Here is a 20,723-nt window from a genome sequence, read left to right as displayed (position 1 = left end):
TCCCAGGAGGAAGAGGCCAGCCTCTCCGCAGCAATATTGCTCCAGAGCGTACAGTGCTGACTCCGGGGTGATTTACCACACGGAATGGTCTCACCACTGAGTGATTGGTGTCAGGGAGAATCTCACACACACACTGGCACACGAGCAGCATGGGCAACACATAAAGGAATAACAAAATATGACCAGAAGTGGTAACAATCCAGCAGCTGCCTGGCTAAACTTAGGAAATCTTTCACCATACCACATGTATTAAGTTTCAACATGTGTGACCTTACAAAAGAAAGTCTTGCGATAGAGAGATATTATTGGGATTATTAGCTCTGCATGACTATAATGTGTCACTCTCGGAGGGTGTTGGACTTTTAAAATCACAACTTTAGCTCAATAACCACAAATGAAGGCAGCCGTCACGCTGTTAAATGACGCCATTTTCGAGAGCAGCACACACAGGGAGGCCATTATGGTACGTCAAGAAGAAGAAGTCTGGACCCTCACACACCCAGGCCAGCCTGGAGGAGAAATATAATGGGACAATCAAAGAAATTGGCCCTACTTGTTTATCCCTGACTGTGAGGTGAATGGGGCGAGCGATATCAACTCTAACCTTGAGAGAGAGCGAGAGCGAGAGAGAGAGAGAGAGAGAGAGAGAGAGAGAGAGAGAGAGAGAGAGAGAGAGAGAGAGAGAGAGAGAGAGAGAGAGAGAGAGAGAGAGAGAGAGAGAGAGAGAGAGAGAGAGAGAGAGAGAGAGAGGAAGAGAGAGAGAGAGAGAGAGAGAGAGAGAGAGAGAGAGAGAGAGAGAGAGAGAGAGAGAGAGAGAGAGAGAGAGAGAGAGACTGGTTGCTTTCTGTGCTTTACATCAAAGCCTTTGGTCTTCTCCTCATACACAGCAGCTCTCCCTGTTAACAATGAAAGCCACAGACCCCACCATTGTCAACCCCCCCCCACCCCCGTTGGTTACAGGCTAACGGCAGTTCCTCTCAGGGTCACGCTATAAACATTATAGCGCGCCACATATGAACCCAGGCATGCACACAACTTTAGCACCCTCAGTAAGAAAATACAATCCTTGACACGAGTTTTGATAAAATTGGAACCCATACAAACTTTCAAATTTGATATTTTCATCCAAAACCTTGCAGGGAAATAAATCCAGGAGACACTTGGGCTACACTTGGCCTTTTCATCGTTTAAAGGCCAATCAACCCATCAGTCAATTGATGGATGATTAGATTATAAAAATATTCATTAGTTGCCACCGGAATTTTACTCATTTGTGAATGACCCTTGAGAAGGGCAGCAATTTAAATGCTTGGACATTAAACATCTAACTGTTATTTATTTATTTATTTTTTATCAAGCATATAACTGTCACTATGTAAAATGTATATGCTATAAAAGGTCTAAAATTGACCAATAGTGATCATCACAATATTTTTTACAGCTTTAAAATGTTTCTAAATGGGATGAAATTGTCACTGGATATGTGCAATATCTCACTAACACTAAGTTGCAAAGTCTTAAAACATACCATTTCCTAAAAACAAAACAAATGAATTTGACTTATTAGATACTTGTAGTAGATGTACAGTATATACCAACAAACACGGTGTCACTACAGAGGCTGCACAATATACTGCGGATGTATTGTCATCACAATGTCAAAATGTGCATTCTACATGCATGAACAGCAATATATACTGATTTCATGTACATTGGTGCCATGTTCTGCAAATTCAAAAATAATATAAAGGAAAGGTGAGATAGACCACAATTAATTCACAAAAAAATGTGCAAGTCATTTTGAAGATTTCATTGACGGGTAAAATTATTTAATATTATTGTGTAAGCATAACAATAAAGAAATATTCAAGTAAACAAACTGCTTCGCTTCTGAAGCGCTGCATGTGGAAACTGCAGAGTGATAGAAAAAAATAGGAATAATAATCAAGAAGTTAGGGGCAAGAGAAAGAGCACTGTTATTTGGGTCAAAGTTCAAAGACATATTGTTGAATGTTGCATTGTATTGAAAATCATAGCATTGTCACAATTCTTGACACTAACACCTAATATCGTGTCGTCTCAGTAATGATTACTATTATCTTTTTTTTTTTTTAATACTTTCCAATTAAAAGCATCAATCAGGTGCTCTGGTTAAGTAAAGGGGGGCACAAACATTTGAACTAATTCCACAAATCTTTATTAAGTTACAAGTAACCTATTTCAGTGTTAAGCGCAACTATTTAATTACATTTTCTTTGGTAGCTTGGAAGAAGAATGTAAAAACATTAAAAACAAAAGCAGAATGAAGCACTGAGTGAATCCGAGACAGAAGTTCAGGTATGTCCTTCAGAATACGGTGAAGAAGAAAAATAAAAGCCATAAAATAAAGTTTTCTAAGAAGGTAAGAGGTCGCGTTCATGAAACACTATACTGCGAGAAAAAGGCAGAGGCTCCGGGTGCAAACATTCACATGAGATTTTCTGTGACTCTAACCTCATCCAAAATGATCCTTCAACTCAGAGGCCATCATCACGCTAAGGATTTGTGGCAGTAAGTGCTGTCCACATGCCCACCCTCCAGAACACTCTATGGTGCCACAAATTTCCTCCTCCACTGGGGACTTCCTGAGGTCTCTCAAGCAGAAAATTGCTCTGTTAGAGCATTATCTTGGATTATGGCAATATTGTTGGTGACAGGTCCTGAGCTCTCCCTATAAGATGCATCACTGCCACCAACACAGCAGCAGACTGCTGAGCTCCAGAGAGCACGGTGGCGTGGACCGTGACTCCCACAATCCTCTCTGTCAGCCTGAGATGTGATGGTGGTGCCTTCACCCGCTATCATTAACAGCCCTCTGTGGTTCGGCATGGCCGTGCAGAAAATTCTCCTTTTTCTTCTTCGTCTTTTTTTTTTTTTTAGGTTGCTTGGCTTTAAATCTTAAGGGGAAACACACACTGACTCCACTCTTAAGAAGCATATGTGCTATTAAACAATAGACATTTTTATGCTTTTTCTTCTCAGCTGACCCACTTTGTGAAACAATTAAAGTGCTGAAGTCTTACATACTGTACCTTTCCAAGGTGACCACTTGTGCCGAGGATTCGCTGTGGAACTGAGGTGTGTTCCTGGATTCATCAGAGAGGAGGGCCGATTCAGGACTGCGCTGATTGTGATCATGGCTCCTTCCAGAAGTGCCATTCCTCTCAGACGCCACATCCTCTGGCATGTCCTCCTCCAGCTCCGATTGTGTCAGAGAAATGGTCAGGTCACTGGCACTGCTTTCTGACAGCTGCACGTCAGAACTGGGTGTGGCGGCGCTTTCACATCTCCCTACATGTAAACACACAAACACAATCAGAATCTTCAAAAAATGACAGGTCCGGGAAAAGTGGGTCAATGATAAACAAGAAGTACCACAGCAAACCTGGAATTTCTTGAGCTTCTCGTCCACGACCAAGACCCCTCTCGTTGTCTTCCATGACGTGCGACTTATGAGCCACCTCTTCAGCAGGGGAAGTCTCAGCTCTCGTGTGGCTGCCGCTGCCGGGAGACGGATTCTTCTCCGGCCCCTCCGAGGTCACCAGGGGTGAAGGTTCTTGTTCATCATCACTTCCAAAAGGCACACTGCCAGCCGTACCTGTTAAGGCTCGAACAGATGGGAGCAGCCCCATCGTTCTTTCATGTTTGTCACTCAAATTACAGCCATCAGGGGAATCGTTTGAGCCTGAAATGTCATCTGATAAATGCGCTCGCTTGCTGGCGGCATCCTCTCCGCCAACTCGGAAGTCCTTCAAAAGGCCACTTGGTAGACGTTCGCGAGAGTGCAGGCTGCGATTGGGTGAACGATGCAATGCTTGGTCTGAGTGTACACTTGTGGTGCCAGCTCCAGCATCAGACCCTTTGGAGGTCTGGTGGTCCATAAAAATTCCCACCGGTGGTTGTGTGAAATCCTTCTCTGTCTGAGAGGTGTAGCTGTCCCACTGCTGTCTGTATTCAGCTTCAGCCTGCACATGTGAGGAAAAACAAGAAAAGGAAAAAAAAAATGAAATATTTTCTTTTTAGTAACAAATCTTTCCATTACCTTAAGTATTATATATATTTCATTTTGCATGAATACAGATCATGAACAAATTCCTAATTTCTTGTCCAAGTTAAATACGTGTCATTCTGAAAGAAATTTAACTCAAGAATGTTAACCATCCACTTTACAAATCTGAATAACTGAAGCTTTTTTGGGCCAAGGTCAGAATTCTTTTCACAACATTTTTCAGAAGAATGTCTCAGGATCAATGTTTTAACTTTTAATCTTATTAGAAATCCTTTAGACAAGTTTTGATTCATGTCTGCAATGTCACCAAGGGGGAGAGAGAGAGGAGCAAAAAAGCCTCCCTCCGAACATAATAACAAAAAGCATGGCTTCTGTTTCTTTTCTGATAAGCGTCTTAAATACCAAACAGTTAGCTGCTTAATAACATTCACTGTAAACCATGCAGCCTGCCCAGCAGATCCACAAAGTAGGTAAAAAAAGAGGAAAAGTTAATTTCTTGGCTGAGTGATTCCATCGGTAGCTGCAGGGCAAAGTAGAAAGTGTTTCACTAAAGTAGCAATTGATTCTTCTATCAATCTGCGGCACGCGTGTGCTCTTCCAAGGAATGTATTAAATATGAAAATCATATCCCGTTATCATCTGTCTCCAGCTTTCAGCCCGGTAAGCTTCCCTTAATGAATGCTGCAGCCTGAGGGACATGCACACTGCCAGCCAATGGCTTGTATGCATAATGGAGTGACGGTACCATTTTGCTCATTACAATATCGACAGGCTGAGGGGGGTTTTTGCACACAGTTACAAGTGACTGCTCTAGACAGCATGCTCCAAGTTATTATGAGATGTCTTAGACATTTCATCTAAAAGAGCTTTAACTGCTTTAAGTGAAGGGAGAAAGCAGCTATGGGCTTGAACTACATCGCTTGTGCAGATTCACCAGGCAGGATTAGACACCTGTGCTATTACAGATACACAGTTTAAATGTAGACTCCTCAACAGATTTACCAGGCATAATGTCTGCTTTCCCTTTGTTATTCTAAACCTGAAAACATAGCTTGATAAAAGCCAGATTTACATAAACCTTGTAAACATTTCAAAAAAGAAGAATCCCGCATAAAAAAAAGGAACGAGTACCATTTTTCAACCGTACAATAAATTATGTAAAAAAAAAAAGAAAAAGACACAACATACACACATCTACAATATGAGGATTGTTTAATGAAGGACACTGGGATGCCAGAAAATATAATATAATATAATGACAACAGTAGTTCACATTTTAATTTGTACAATATCAATATTACCTTGGCTGTTAAAAGATGCTGCTCCACTTTCTTCCTTGTTTCCATAAATCTGGAAATCTTTTTAAAATAGTCAGCCTGCACAAAATGTAAAGACGGAATCAAAAGCAACAAACAAACAAAAAATATCAGTCATACCATGATCATGGCATCGGGCATGTGAACCTACAGTGCATGTAAATACTAGGAATGGTCTAATATGGGGCCGCTGCATGATGTGGTGTGAAAACAGAAGGTGTGAGACCAGAAGTGACAGCCAGTCAGTCACAGTCAATCACAAGAGGGTTTTAACCAAGTGAGCGTCCTCTGTGTGGTGACTGACAGCCATCACAACTTATCTGAACGTCCAGACCGACTACCTTAATCCCGACTCAAATAAATAAATGTAACAATCTTGTATAGTCCAGCTCTTTCGATTACAGGAACACCATCAGACCTTTGAAAAGGCAGCTGTGGTAGGTTACTGTTTATTCATCTTTGCATTGTAACATAATTCTAAGGATGTTCACACTATAGTCCACACAGATTTCTACATTTCAGGGTATGAATGTGTACCTGCTGGACTGAAAACACCGGCGAGATCATTTCACACAGTGGAAACAAAGTGCAACAGGAGAACCAAAATAACAGCAAACATGCAGGACCCATAAAGCATCAAGAGGAAATAAACCAACTGCTTGAGGGTAGAGAATGACTAAACCTCTGGAGCACTTCAGAGTCTCTATATTGGGCAATTAACTCAGTGAGTCATAATTAGCCAATTTTGTTAATTTGATATTAAGCTGTCAAGCACTGTCGTTGAGTTTTAAGTGATAATCTGACTGGCTCATTGTTTTCTCCCTCGTTCATTTGCTTGTCGTGATAAATTGCACAGTTTGAGTGTTTACTATTGTCACATCAAGCCATTACAAGCAAATATTTCGACTCTGTGTTAAAATTACAGCCTGGCATTAAGGCAAATGTGAGTCTGTATGCTTCATTCATAAATCAACATTCCTTAGAAAAATATAGATACAATATAGGCTTCTGTTGCAATTGTATTAAAGTGATGGCTCATTTGGTGAACTATTAGGACTGATGTTTTTGTGTGTGTAAACAATCCACAACATTAATTACTGAAAACACCTGGTTCAAAATAGGCAGCGGAGTGTTTATCCTGCCTTTAATACGACTCCATCAAGGACAAGGAAAAGTATCTGCTGTGTGTGTGTGTGTGTGTGTGTGTGTGTGTGTGTGTGTGTGTGTGTGTGTGTGTGTGTGTGTGTGTGTGTGTGTGTGTGTGTGTGTGTGTGTCATACCTTTTGTTGTTGCAGGGGGCCATGGTCAGGACTATATTTCTTCATGCTAATTTCTATGCACTCCACATCTCTCAGAAGCTCAAGGTTTCTCATTTTCGCTCGTGTTTCCCTGTCACAGATTTCCTTGAGATAGCTGCGCAGTTTGGAACACTTTATCTGCGAGCTGAAGGGAGTGGAGAACTATTATTCAAAAGAAATATTATCTAAGAGCATTGTCAAAAAATAAGAGCTTAGACTTCTCACAAGAAAAGGTTAAGCACAATATGTTTTAAATTTAAATCTCATTCTCAGCTCTCCCATCAACCCAAGCTTTGTTGTTTTGACCTTGCATGTTAATATTTATGAGAATCCGTTTACAATGGGAATGAAAACAGGGTGCTTGGATCAAAAGAGGTAGTACATGAAGCACACCCAAGTACAACACTGGTTTTTTTTATTTTATTTTATTGAATACCTTACTTAAAATCATTATTTTTTTCTCCTACTGGAAACACTTACAAGAACTATATGCTGATTATAAGCCAGATCATTTAAAGTAACACTGAATGTAGCTTTACAGACTGTGATAGCACTCCACTTAAATGTAATCATATATTTATCTTGCAGCTTAACGTGAATGTCAAGGTGAGCACTTGCAAAATCTTTGAGTAATACCAACGTAACTTACACTCTTTTATCTGATCTGCAGTAAGTAAACAGCTCCCTCTCCAACTCAAGCCTCCGTTTCTCCCTGCAAACACACAAGTGTAAAGAAAGTGTCTCTTGCACAGATCACTGAAACATTTCTATGGTTTTAATTACAGCGGTGCTCGTCCGCTTTAAGATCAACTCCATCGAGGATGTGCTAATGTGGCGAATTAGCAACACACAACTTTTACAAGCATTTATACAATATTATAGACGATTTATGTATACGTCTGCGCGCAAGAGTTACTAAAGCCGACTGCTGACAGCTTCAAGTAGCGTTTGAAGTAGAAAAAAAGACTCATAATAAACTAGCTTCTGGAAGCTAAGTACCTAGCATGTGTCAAGCCGCGGGAGGAAGCGACAGAGAGGGGGAGAACCGCAATTCAAGCCCGCGGTCTCCGTCGGGGCCCGCTCCCGATCAGGAATTAAACTCACATTTTGGCCATGTTCTCCTGAATCGACGTGATCTTCTCGTAGTACCGGTCCTCGTTGGCCATTTTTACCCGCTTCGGCGCTGCAGCTTAAGCCGGGAGTAGGACAGGGGAGCGGGACGTAGGCGGAGGAGGCGGAGGGGGGCGGAGAGGAGAGTGGTCGGTGTTGTTTACGTTCGTTGCCATAGCCACAGCTACCCAGAAACCCCCGCGGGTAAACACAGACAACACGTGGGGCTGCAAATTAACATTTTGCCGATTTTAAAAACAAGAAAACACAAGTTTGTTTCATAAGTGTGGATAAGAAAAATATGCGTGCATTTTTTTTTAGGAAACTATTCAATGTTTACTCCAACAGAGAGCCCCTTCTTTAGAAACACGTGCTAAAGGTCAACCCTGCTTTTTTATTTTAACCTGGAAAAGCTAAATACCAGCCTTCAAATGTCTTTCTTTGTCTCTTGTTTGATAAGCAGAGTCTCCCTCTGTTACCTACACATGGATGTCTCATTTGGTCTGATGGCTGCTGTATCATCCTCAGATCTTGTCTTGCACTATCAAAGTTCATCACTGACAGTTCTCATAATGTCATGTTGTGACTGTAGGCTGCACGTCATCTGTCTCGCAAAGCCACAATACTGCACGTCCTTGCTGGGATTTCTGAGAACTGACAGCCCCTCCAAATGCACACCCTAATCAAGCAATTTCCCCCAATTCCAGTCCCATCAAATTGCTCTTTAGCTGTTGAACTGGGGAGTTTTGTTGTCCTTTTCTAATGCAAATCTCCCCCATTCAACATCTCTCCATGAGGCTATTTGTTGTGAAATAAATCCCCTTGTTTGCCTCCTGCATGTATAATTGATATTGTTGCCAGGCTTTTTGTTTGTTGGGTGGAGAGCTGAAAGGCAGTACTTTGGAGGTGATGAAGAAAATGAGACTTGCAGCACCGCTGTTCCAGCTGAGCTCAGCCGAGCTCAGCCAAGGTTGATGCCTGCCATCGACCTTTGTCAGATGTCATGCTGTGCATTCATGATTATTTTCAGCAGATTATGGCCCATAAATTACACAGTGTTTGTTGTGTCCCCTGTTTTGTGCAACATCCAGATGTGCGAGATGGCTGTGAATTAAGGTGGAAAGCTTGGATTCACCTTTCAGTGTGATGTATGCTGGTGAGTCTGATTTCATTCACTTCTGGACAGAGACTGAATTTTAAAAAAAACCTGTCACTCACACATTTTCATCTTCTTCATAGCTCTCTCATCTATATATCTCACAGGAGGCATTATTTTACCATTAAAGAGAGTTATCTATGTTATTGTTTCTCCCAAGTTAGAAAAACTTACAGACTGTAAGCGTCAGAAATAAAAACCAGCTTGACAGAGTTGCAATACCTTTCGTTTATCAGTATAAACAAAAAAGTGCCATGCATACGTTTCTCAAACCTATCCACATGAATGTCACCATTAAATATCCTATTTTTTATATACCATTTGTAGTTTTATACAGTATTTATGCACAGTTTTTTTTCCCCCTGCTGCTCCTCTGAAGACATACAATGTGTATGGCCATTGATATGCCCTCACAGAGGTCACAATTTGCATGTGAATTAACAGCTAGTAAATTAAATTGATATTCAGTGCACATCTCTGTTGAATCCTTCAGACCTTTGTTCCCCTGCCTGGCGGAGCCCATGTTCAGCCCCTAGCTAGTCAGAAACATCTGTGCAGTTAATAATTTGATAAACAGCTTACACAAACGCTAAATTATCTGCTCCATCCCCTCCTCCTTTTCTTCCTCCCCTTGTGTGAGACTTGGAACAGTTGGCTCACCTCTCTTTGGTGTTGGGTTTTATCTGTCTTTTGTGACGGCTCTGGTTTTCATGGACCTCCTTTTTCCTTCCCTTTCACTATCACTTAGATACTGAAGCAGTGTTTGGGGTTAATGCAAATCCTCAATTCTCATCTATGAAGAGAGAAGAGCCGTAGGAGTTTGCCTATTGTGGCAAGTTTAAAATCAACTTAGTCTGAGCATTTGTTATTCATTCACAGTTCTCGCTGGATAGCATTTACAAAAATGTTGGAATGGGAAACTGTGACATTTATCAACACATTTTAACATTTACAATGCCATTGTGCCTCCATTCAGTTAAAGCCCATTGTTTGCCCAGAACTCAGGTGACTCCCTGTGAAATTGCAAATTAAGGTCTGACATATTTTTTTCCAGAGAGCATTCTACATCAGAGTGCAAAAGCTTTCAAGTTCCATGTGTTAATTCAATGGTCACTTGTTTCTATAATTGGCTGATACCACTAGTGAAAGAGATTTGACCGGGCTTTTATAATCATTTCAGAAAGTAGGCACTTGGAGTTGGCACAGGTGTAGTTTGATTTTCACAAAGTTATATTAAAAAGATTAAATGTGTCCAGACGATGATATTAGTAGTATCTGTTCAAAACCAGGGCTGATTAAATTTTAAAAAGGATGCAAAATACCACAGTCGGATCTTCTAATGTTTGTGTCTGCGTACACATGTGGGTGCGCACACATGTGCCCGCACACGGTTTATTTGTGTGTCCATATTTTGTGAGTACGTTTTTGTCTGTGAGGGGACAGCAATTAGTTAAGTGCTATCAAGTGGATGAAAAGCTGCAACAAATCCCCTTTATAATTCCATGCAAAAGAAAGCTGACAAAATAGAATAGGATAGGGGGGAGACTAGTTTCCAATGCTTGCCGTTTTGCTTGTGACTTAAGAAGAAATTGAACCCCAAGAGGGTGTGTTAAGCTGTGTGAGAACTTAGCGTGTCATTTATATATTTCTAGTCCAGACTTGTTTCTTGGTAGTATATATTTCTTATAGATACAGCTTCTTCTACTTGTGGTTTGAAGTGTGGAGATCAGATTCACCGTGATGCTGCACTTGTAGATTATTTGAATAAACATCAGTCCAGTCTCGAGTGCCGTCTGAGAGCACAATGCCTCAGTGTGGTTCTGAACAAAGGCTGCCAGGTCTGATGACAGTGGCTTGTTGTTAGCGCCTGCAAGAGTTGTGATGAGTTTTACAATCTCTGCTTCCCTTGTTTCTTTTCTTTTTTTTTTTTTTTCATTCTTGAGCATCCATCACCACTGTCAACCAAGCTCCTACCGGTCATTTTCGCATGCTCGCGGTCTGTGGGCGTCAGGAGACAGGAAAGAAAGGCTTCTCTCTCTGTTTGACAAGAGCCTTTGAGCCCAGCATTTGAGCGACAGCTGGTGGGCAGGCCACAACGGCAAATAAGGGCAGTGTGTGTCGTTGTCAGGTGATGAGATTCATGTGGTCAGATGTCTGACTGCCACAATATGCTCCTGGTTGGTCACACTGACCCTGGGCCTTGTTAAAACAGCGATGTCAGTGTGACCAGCTGTGAAGCGGTTGAGTTGAACTGAAGGCAGCTTATTTTCAGTCTTCGTCCAGTAACTTCATTTTTACCTTGATTCTGACAATATCCATCGACTTTAAAATGCAGCGGCTGTGATTTGCGGAGTGCTATTTTTCTGCTTTACATTGTGTAGTTACTTTCTAACACTGTAGCAGATGCTCACCACCAGATTGAAGGTGTTTTCTTGAAAGTTGGAAGCTCCTTGAAAGCCACAAAGGACCAGAATGCAAAAACAGAACCTTTTTTATTTTTCTGCTTCTCAGTGCACTGGGACTGTCCATTCACAATCGTGCAGCCTTGTATGAGATTATTGTTCTCCAAAACAACATCTCCCCACCAATTTCCTCAAATTTTGAGGTGGATCGCTCCATCATTTATATTATATCTTTACATTTGTCAGAGGAAAGGAAAAATAAAAAAAATCAGCCACACTGAAACTTGAAAACATAATTACCATAATTGATCATACAAAAATACCTGCAGATATTAAACCAGCAAGTCAAACCGATCACGCTTATCACTTTGCTATTAAGTAAAATGATTTGCTGAAATGATCAACCAGGGCTCCAAAATGCATCGCAAATCTATCAATAATGTGATATATATCCATTCATCCATCCATCCATCCGTACATCCATCCATCATTCCATCTTCTATACCGCTGGGTCCATCTTCTCCTATGTGCAGGGTTGTGGGGCACTGGAGCCAATCCCAGTGAGGCCAGGTTACATCTGGACCGGTCGCCAGACAACAGGGCAAATACACAGAGACCGATAACCACAAACACTCACATTCACACTTAGGGCCAATTTAGGATCACAAATTAATCTCACATGCATCTTTTTGGACTGTGCCAGGAAACCAGAGTACCTGATGGAAACCCAGGTACACACAGTCAGAACATGCAAACTCCACATAGAAAGACCCTGCCAGTATTTGAAGCCAGACCTTCTCACTGCGAGGTGGGAACACTATCCACTGCCCCATTCTGCGAACCTACATGTGCAAAATACATATTGCAAAAGACTGACTGAATGGCAATGTTTCCATGCATTGTGCATCCATGCTCTGAAAATCCAAAATGTGCAAATAATTCATTAAATTGTGTGACAGAAACACCAGTCAACAGAGAAAGGGAGTGGTTATTTTGAAGAATAAATATCAAGATGTTAACATCACCTATTTAAATATATTATTTGCATTGTTAAGGCAATACTCAATAATATTGCATATCACTAAATTAAAATTCATACAGTAACTTTATTTATGTAGCACTTGGAACACACTAAAAATCATGTCTACTCTCCTCCGACAAGGGTGACTGATAAACTCCTCTGGAGCGACTCAGTCTGAACAAGCTTTGGTGAAGTCACCACCACAACCTCCGACATGGAGGAGGGAAGTCCACTATTACAGTGTGACAGAGTGAGGAACCATGTGCTGTTGGGACCTGATATATCAGGCTGCAAAGGGGTTTACAATAAAACTATCTAACACAGAGAGAGAGTGACAGCCACACACACATTAACACCCATGCTAATTTCGAGTCACCCATGATTCTCAAAGTTGGACTATGGAAAACAAGAGTACCCAGGAAAGACCTACATGTACAGTGAGACCATGCAAACTCCACCCAGACAGGTTGAGCCCGAATTGAAACCAACAACATATCTCCAATGAGGCTGGTGTTCTAAAAACTACACCACTGTATGGCCCCACAATAAAGTCAGTATTGACACATCATTACCAATATCACAGTAATTTATAGAAGTTGGGGCCACTCCCACAGTCCCATACATGTTTTGGGTGATTTGTCAGTTTGGATGTGTGTATGTGAGGGCTTGCGCCTTTCTCTGTGTTTCCTCTGTGATGACCTACACTAATACTAATACTAATACTAATACTAATACTAATACTAATACTAATACTAATACTAATACTAATACTAATAACTTCCTAAAGTGCATTTTGTTCCCTTAGTATAAAATGCCTGTGCATGAGACTGTTCATAAAATGTATTATAATACATGTGTTTATCTCCTTTGCTTTGGTCAACTTGTAGATGTTTATGTGCTCAATGAGCTTGGGTGTTCATTGTGGGGGGTTTTGGAAATGGACATGGGTCAAGATTAAGCCCTGATAATTAGAAATAGCTTTTGCTTGAACAGTTTGAACTGCTGACCTGGTTGCTAATTCTGTGTTTTCTTTAAACATTTGTACTGATCACTGGAGACTGGAAGACCCCGACAGTTTTTGAGATGCTCTGACTCACCTGTTGGGCCATTTCTATTATAAGAGTGGCTCATATGTTTACATTTGTGCCACTATCCTCCTTCCTATGCAACATCTTAAATCACAAAATATTAATTTGCTGCATAACACACCAGTCAACCTTAAAATAATACCTGCCCTTCTAACTGTCATGATCTGAATATTTAGCTTTTGTCTTTTGCCATTTTTCATGTTTTATTGCCTCATAGTTCATATTTTCTTTGTTATTCGTTCCCTGCCTGTGTTCATTTAAGTCATCACTCCTCTCTTCTCATTTGCCATCATTCTGTTGGAACAAAATGTTCACCAGAAAATATATCCGACAAATGAACAAGTGGCATGATGCAGAGGTAATTTGCGCAATTATCTTCACTTGTAGGTGGTCATAATGTTATGGTTGATTTGTGAGGGGGAACAAACAATCAATAATAATAATAATAGTAATAATAAAAGAGTATGTGATCATTAATGTGCTATGCATTCAGTGTTAAGTTAAGAACTGAGATTAGATCGTGAATGAGCATCTTTTTCTCAACCCAAAGAGCCAATCCAGTCCTGGATGGCCCATTTGACCCAGCCCTCCAGGAGAGGCCCACAGGGCACATGTGACCTCCATATTTAGGCATTACAGAATGTATTATTTGTTTGCGTGAGGAGCATCCTCTCCTGTCTGTTCTGAGGGTCACACTCGGTTGACACCGCTATCGCTCGTCGTTGCGCTTATGTGGGTTTAGTCTTCCAGGTCAAATTATCCTTCAATTTGTGCTGAAATAGGGAATGGCAGAGGCAAGGATCAGCCCGGGCTCCGGCCCTCTGGTCGTTATTAAGCCGTCACAGTGTTGTAAGGCAAGCTCCTGTAATGAACCCCGTCACCGCCGCCTCTGCACCAATATCCCCACAGCACAGCATGCATATTGATTGCAGATCGTGAGTGTGAGAACATGCGTGTGCAGCTGTGTGTATGTCATGTATGTGCACACGCTCGTGCAAGTTCACCTTTTTCGAGCAAGAAGCAAGGGAATCGTCTTACTCTCTGACTGATTAGAAAGCTCATGCATAAGAAATCACGACAGAGACACTGCTCCCCATCTGCCCGCGGTGCAGGTGAAAACAATTTACACATCGCCAGGCTAATGGATACATTCATAGGGAGCACAGACGGGGGGGATAGAGGGATTGAGGGGGAGAGGGAGAGAATAGCAGAGCGCGAAAGAGAGAGGGGTTGTAATGGGCCCAGGCCAATGCAGGCCAGTGGCCCTGTTCATGCGGCCAAGCCAGATAGCAGCGTATCAGATAACACATAATCACCAGGGTCAGCGACTAATGAATGCGGTCGTGGCCCACCAGAGCAGGCTTTTGCCCGCACTAAAGACACTTGTAAACAATTCGGCTGGGTGAAACATGGCAATAATATGTTGATTCAGCAGGTAATGAGGTTCTCCCTGAATCAATACCCCCGGCTAACCCCTCTCCCAGGTGGGCCAGTGAAGAGCAGCGAGCCATGCCGGTGAGCGCACACCTTTGCCGATGACCTTTCCGCTGCAGTAAGGACACGAGGCAGTCTGAAGAGGACTATTCTCATATTGCACAAGGCGCTGAGTGTCAGAACTTTCATTCGCGGCAAGCAAATGAACAGGCAGGCGCTGCATGCTAATGAGCGGCAGGCTATTTTCCACCTTTTTTATCTGCACATTATGCTCTTGACTTTGGAGAAGGTGGGAATTAGGTTGGACCTCAGTGTCAGGCTGCCTGATGGCTCCGCTCAGGAAAAACTGGTAATTGAAGCCGATGGCTGCCGCGGAGGAGGTCTGAATTTGGAAATAAACAGTTTCAAGCACTGCGCGTCATTTCTAGAGAGATGACAGGGGGAATGGAAATGAGCTGTCTGGATCTAATGCGCTTCCGCAGCAGGGAAAAAAAAAAAGGGGGCCATCTTTTAGATTACAATTCCACTCATTAGGACTTCAGTGCCATCGTAATGACGATAGACCAAGTTGCTGGATTCAGAGAGGACAATTAGGAAATACTGGCATCCAGACAAAACCAAGTAAACAGCAGCACATGACTCTGAATTCAGCATATAGTCTGGCTTGACATTGTGAGATACATCTAATGGCTTTCAAGGGCAGCCAAAATGTGGAAAGCAATAAATGGCCTTCTGCAGGGTAATTCTTGTCATGGTATCAACTTCTGTGTCAATGCTGGTTCATTAGCGTTGCAGATAAATGAATTCCCATCACATTAGAAAAGTAAGCTCGTCATGTCAGAGCTGTACTTTTTAAAGGGGGATGGCAACAATTAAAAGCTTTTTTTCAATCCTCGTTAAAAGAAATTGATTTGCTGATAAGTCATAAGGAAGGGGTTTTGTAAGAGTAACATGAACCACATTAGAATAATTCTTAGTTAAATACCAGATTTCTTAACGTTTATCACATTAGTAGATAAGTTGACTATTGGTCATTTAGATCCACGGGCATAAAAGGCTGGTTGGATGTTTTTAATTTAAATTGTGTGGTGAGCCTCAATATATCCTTTGGAAATGTTGTATTTATTCTAGTCATCGTTTTACACTAAAGCCAAATGTTTTTTCTTCTTCCATTTTGTTTCCACAACTTCTGTACGGACATGTATCACAATAGTTTTAGCATCCACTCATTTTTTTTTTGTCACAAAATTGGATAGAAAAATGAAGCACAAGGCTACATTTGATAACTGTAATATATTTAGATATTTATATTTGATAACATTTCATGCTTTTTCTGTCCATTTCTATCAAAATCATGATTCTAATCAATGGACGTTGCAAAAACAACAAAATAATTTTTAACGCCTGGCATATTTGTAAAAAAAAAAAAGTGCTTTTGAGGTCTATGAGTAAAAAAAAACCCACCTCCAGTAAAAACAATAATTTTCTTCATCTTTCCAGTTAAAACCAGTCGTTCCAAATCCTGGTTTTCAAAAGCCACTCTGAAGCTTGTTTTGTGTTTATCCTTACTGGATCACACATAAGTCTGATAATGTATCACTATTTCCAGTCGTTTGTGTTGGAGTAGGGAGACGTGGAACATGTAGGTCAGTGACTCCCCAGGACCATGAGGGACGTGAGGGACTGAACTTATGTGGACAATTTTTAATCGCCGTTAAAATGATCAGATGTCGTGCGCTAAATCGGAAGACAACTTTCTGCAGCTCGAACAGTAAACTGCTTCTTACAGAATCAACAATCAACTTCTTATATAGTATGCTTACAAGATGGATCAAACCTGCACTTTTAATGCTACATACAGACAAAACTACATGCAGTTGTTTATGTTGCTTTGGGTTAGTGTTGTTATAATAGGGTAACCACTTAATGTTCCTGTCAAATACTGTTACATTTAAAGATTGAGGAACCAGTTTCTGCAGGGCTCTAGTGTAGGAACATGGACGTAAAAGCTCATTTGTTATCTATATATTTTCTGTTTATTACACTTTTAAGTGTATGTAGTGAGTGTATCTGTGTTGGTGTAAAATACTACCTGACACTAAATGTTAAGAGTAATATTTGTTACATTGAATATTTATTGAGAAAAACATTTTTGCTTAATGTGGTATTGTGTTAAGCATGCATTCGGCTAGTTTGATTTGTGATTCTTTTTTGCTGTAAAGAGTTAAATACTGGCTCTGAAGTCATTCTTCATTGCTGGATTTTGGGCCGCCTGAATGCTGTATATTTGTTTTACCAAAACAGGTCTTTGATTTAAAGATAACTTCAATTCTATCACCTCAGCATGAACATTTGTGCATATTTTGTGGCAATCTAGTCTATTGTTGCAGTGTGTCTTATATTTCCATAGCAAAGAAAAACCTCATGTGGTAACAGTAAATGTGGCATTAGTCTTTTTTTTTTTTTTTTTTTTTTTTACACTCCTCTGCAATTTAGGCCGATGTGGCCTATTCACCTTCCTCTCACTTGGCCCCAATCCACGGAACCCCCTGCAGCTAGTGCCAACTTCTCAGGCTCTAGTGTCGCACTACCATGTGTTTGTCCACTGCATCAGTCTCCCTGCTTCTCCCTGTTTCAATTTCCAAAGGATTACCAGCAACAATACATTTCCTCAAGAGTTGTGCAAAGTTCCTTCACTCCCCTCCTTCACCACGTTTTCTCCCGGTTGCCTAAACAAAGCTGCGGACCCCAAAATGTAACTCGTAAACATTTGGAGCGGGATTCCATGAGTTGAATGAAAGTTTGCTCATTAAAAGCTTTCAGCATGCCCAGTTGATCTCTCTTAATGCATAAGGGTGAGGAATTTGTTTATATGCTTTCAGATGACAACAGCGGTTAATCTCTGATGCTTTTTAATGTGTGGCAAGTTGAAAAAAAAAAGATGAAGAAGAAAACAAAAATGCAACCTTCCATAGACGCGGCATGCAACCTTGATGTAGCGGGCGAGACCACAGGGGTTTCTGAGACTCCGATAGCCTTCATGCTCATGAATAAAACAGGGGGTTTAGGGGGCTTCCTGTGCAGCTAATTCACAGTGCCGAGCTTCCAATCTGTTTTTATGGTACTTGGGTGGAACAATTTCTCTTCCCCTGCTTCAGGGCTGCATACAGCACGGAGTGCAGATTCTCGGGAGCTCGTACAGGGATAGTAATTTGCCATAATCATTCATTGTGCACTGGTGAGTTTAGCACAAGCTGAGACACACGATACTTTGTGGTGTTTCTTCAATTTCATGCAAATAAACAGACCGGCACAGTCTCCAAATTTGCCCTTTGTTTCTAACATGAAAATGCCTGTCGGCACGCAACTGCCAACAAAAATTACATGCAGCTGTGGGGTATAAGAGATGTATGTATTAGCTCAGCCATTGTGCTCCTTGAGTAGTTGTGCATTGGGCATTTGTCCTGAAATAAAGCAATTTCCTATTTTAGATCGCCGTATTGCTTGATGCTGTAGCTCTCACTAAAACAGCGACTCACTCCTCGCCTTGCCTCACTCCAATTAGCAATGAGGAACATGGTTGTCCTCCTCGTGAGTCCTGTTTGCAGAATCATTACCAGGCCCTGCTGGTTTCTTCAGCACTGAGAGGAAGTTAAACAAAGCGCCACTCACACACAGCCTCTCCGCGGTGACGACAGGCTCCAGACCCATCGCCAAACGCTGAGAAGTGAAGGGTCTGCGAAAACAAACCACTATGACACCCTTCACTCTTTCTTCTGCCTGACCGCACCCTGTCACTGTCTAAAGCCAATCACCAGCACCTTCAGCCACAACAATATCTGAGGCAACGAAGCCTGCACCGTCCATGTTAAATCTTCCGTATGCTCCCTCGCATCGAGCTGTACAGTAATGTAGCAGAGGTCCTCATTCTTTACCAGCAAAAAAGCCATTTTTTTCCCTCTCTGTATACCAAAAAGCCCGAAAACATATTGAACCTTTAAAATAAAGGGATGCCTAACAAACTTATAGAAGTTGTGCTGTTTATAACAAAACCTGTTTAAGATGCATTTATTAAATACATTTTGGAGCATCAGATATTGTTTTAGTTATGTTTCGCTTGATGCACCTGTTTAAAGCATTTGAGCTGCTTTCATACAAGGATAAAGCAAAAGTTGACAGTCAAAGTTTTAGTCATTTATTACTTCCCGAGCAGTTTTTTTTATTGAAACCCTTTTAGATATTTTAGCAGTTTTTTTTAATAAAAATGTAGCTGAGTTGTTTAATCTACTTCAGTCATTTTCTCCGTTTTCGATGTTAGGCGCTTTGTTCATTTCTCTACATATATCAAACCTCTGTGGAATCCAAGTCTCCAAGATGTCCTTCCTAGACTTTCTTTTATTTGTATATATATTCATAAGGTACAGTTGGAAAATAGACAGCATCACTTGAAGTACGTTATGTATTTTATTATTACGCCTTTGTTTTATTTATGTCACGTTTGTCAACTGACTGCACGATAAGAGCCCAATTGAAAGAATGTCTGTTGTGTAACAAAACTGAAAATAGGATTGAATTGCACAGTAAATGCCCCTCCATTGCATGTCTCGTTTTGATTTTCTTGAAATACAAATATTTCAGTAAATTTTTTTCGTTGCCCTCTTTTATAAACATGTACCTAAGCTCCTTCCACATCACGGAAGTTTCTTCTCTTTCCAGAACTGACTCCTTCCTTGTTGAACTGCTTTCAGCTCAGCCTGTTGCTGCCCTCTGTGAGTTGAGCGCCCATCGTGCACAATGTGAAGTTGATTTTGTCATAAAAATGATAACAACACTGTCATAAACAATACAATATGGCACCTCCCTGTTCGTAACAAATGCAAAAAGTCCCCACAGATACGCAGAAGAGGTTTAAAACATGGAGCCAGATGTACATATTGATGTAACACACACACACACACACACACACACACACACACACACACACACACACACACACACACACACACACACACACACACACACACACACACACACACACACACACACACACACACACACACACACACACGAGAGGCAGAGGGGACCTAATTAAATGCAGACAGTGACTGTGTTGACTGGCTTACAGTGGAGCTTGGCCTCAAGCTGCCACAGCAACAGTTCATCTCGGCCAATTAGATGTTGCATCAAAGCCGGGGCGGCCATAAAGCAATGGGTTCACAGACAACATTGTTGTGTGCGTGGTCAGCAATCAGCAATGTCCCCCGCTGCGATCTGCTGTCGTTGAAGCTGCAGAGAGAGTCACCTGACATGAGCCAGTACAGCGGAGGTCTGCCTGCCCGCTGTGTGATCTTCTCCTAATGTGTACGTGAGGGAGCCGCAGGCCTCAGAGATAGAAGTAATGCGATGTTAAAAAAAACAACCACACACACACACACACACACACACACACACACACACACACACACACACACACACACACACACACACACACACACACACACACACACACACACACACACACCTCAATCCCTGGCAAGCAAGTTTTCTGCTTATTGCTGCTCTTTCAATCAGAATATGTGTGTGTTTGATCCTACCAGCACATAAGTGTGATGTAACTAAACTAATGATAAAAAGTAACTACTTTTACTGAAATCCTCAGTAACACAAATCATTCTTGCTCTGCTCTTTTATTTGCTTGGGTGATGATGGTCTTGCATGGTTAATTTTCTAGCTGACTTCAGTCAAAACATTGGCTAACAAGAACAATAAAACTGGGTCTATTTTGTGCTGTTGCATTCTTGTACAGCTGTACAGTTCAAATTCCTGCAAATGAACATTTCATACAAGCAA

At 41.3% G+C, this 20,723-nt stretch overlaps 1 protein-coding gene across 1 annotated transcript in view; it reads right to left on the bottom strand.

Annotated features, from left to right (window-relative positions):
- kiz (kizuna centrosomal protein) overlaps positions 1 to 7,828 on the bottom strand; it is a gene marked incomplete at its 5' end in the record, with an annotated part of 28,550 nt that extends 20,722 nt beyond the window's left edge. The window contains 6 exons of the mRNA XM_080513415.1: positions 3,072 to 3,330; positions 3,425 to 4,004; positions 5,350 to 5,424; positions 6,645 to 6,807; positions 7,312 to 7,374; positions 7,767 to 7,828. Coding sequence (XP_080369541.1) covers positions 3,072 to 3,330; positions 3,425 to 4,004; positions 5,350 to 5,424; positions 6,645 to 6,807; positions 7,312 to 7,374; positions 7,767 to 7,828 — 1,202 coding nt within the window. The remainder of the gene's footprint in view (positions 1 to 3,071; positions 3,331 to 3,424; positions 4,005 to 5,349; positions 5,425 to 6,644; positions 6,808 to 7,311; positions 7,375 to 7,766) is intronic.
- Between the last annotated feature and the right edge of the window lie 12,895 nt (positions 7,829 to 20,723).

This window comes from Blennius ocellaris (genome assembly GCF_963422515.1).
Source record: "Blennius ocellaris genome assembly, chromosome: 17".
In the NCBI taxonomy this organism is placed as follows: domain Eukaryota; kingdom Metazoa; phylum Chordata; class Actinopteri; order Blenniiformes; family Blenniidae; genus Blennius; species Blennius ocellaris.
Note: the sequence above shows the minus strand (reverse complement) of the source record. Positions and strands in the feature narration are given on the sequence as shown.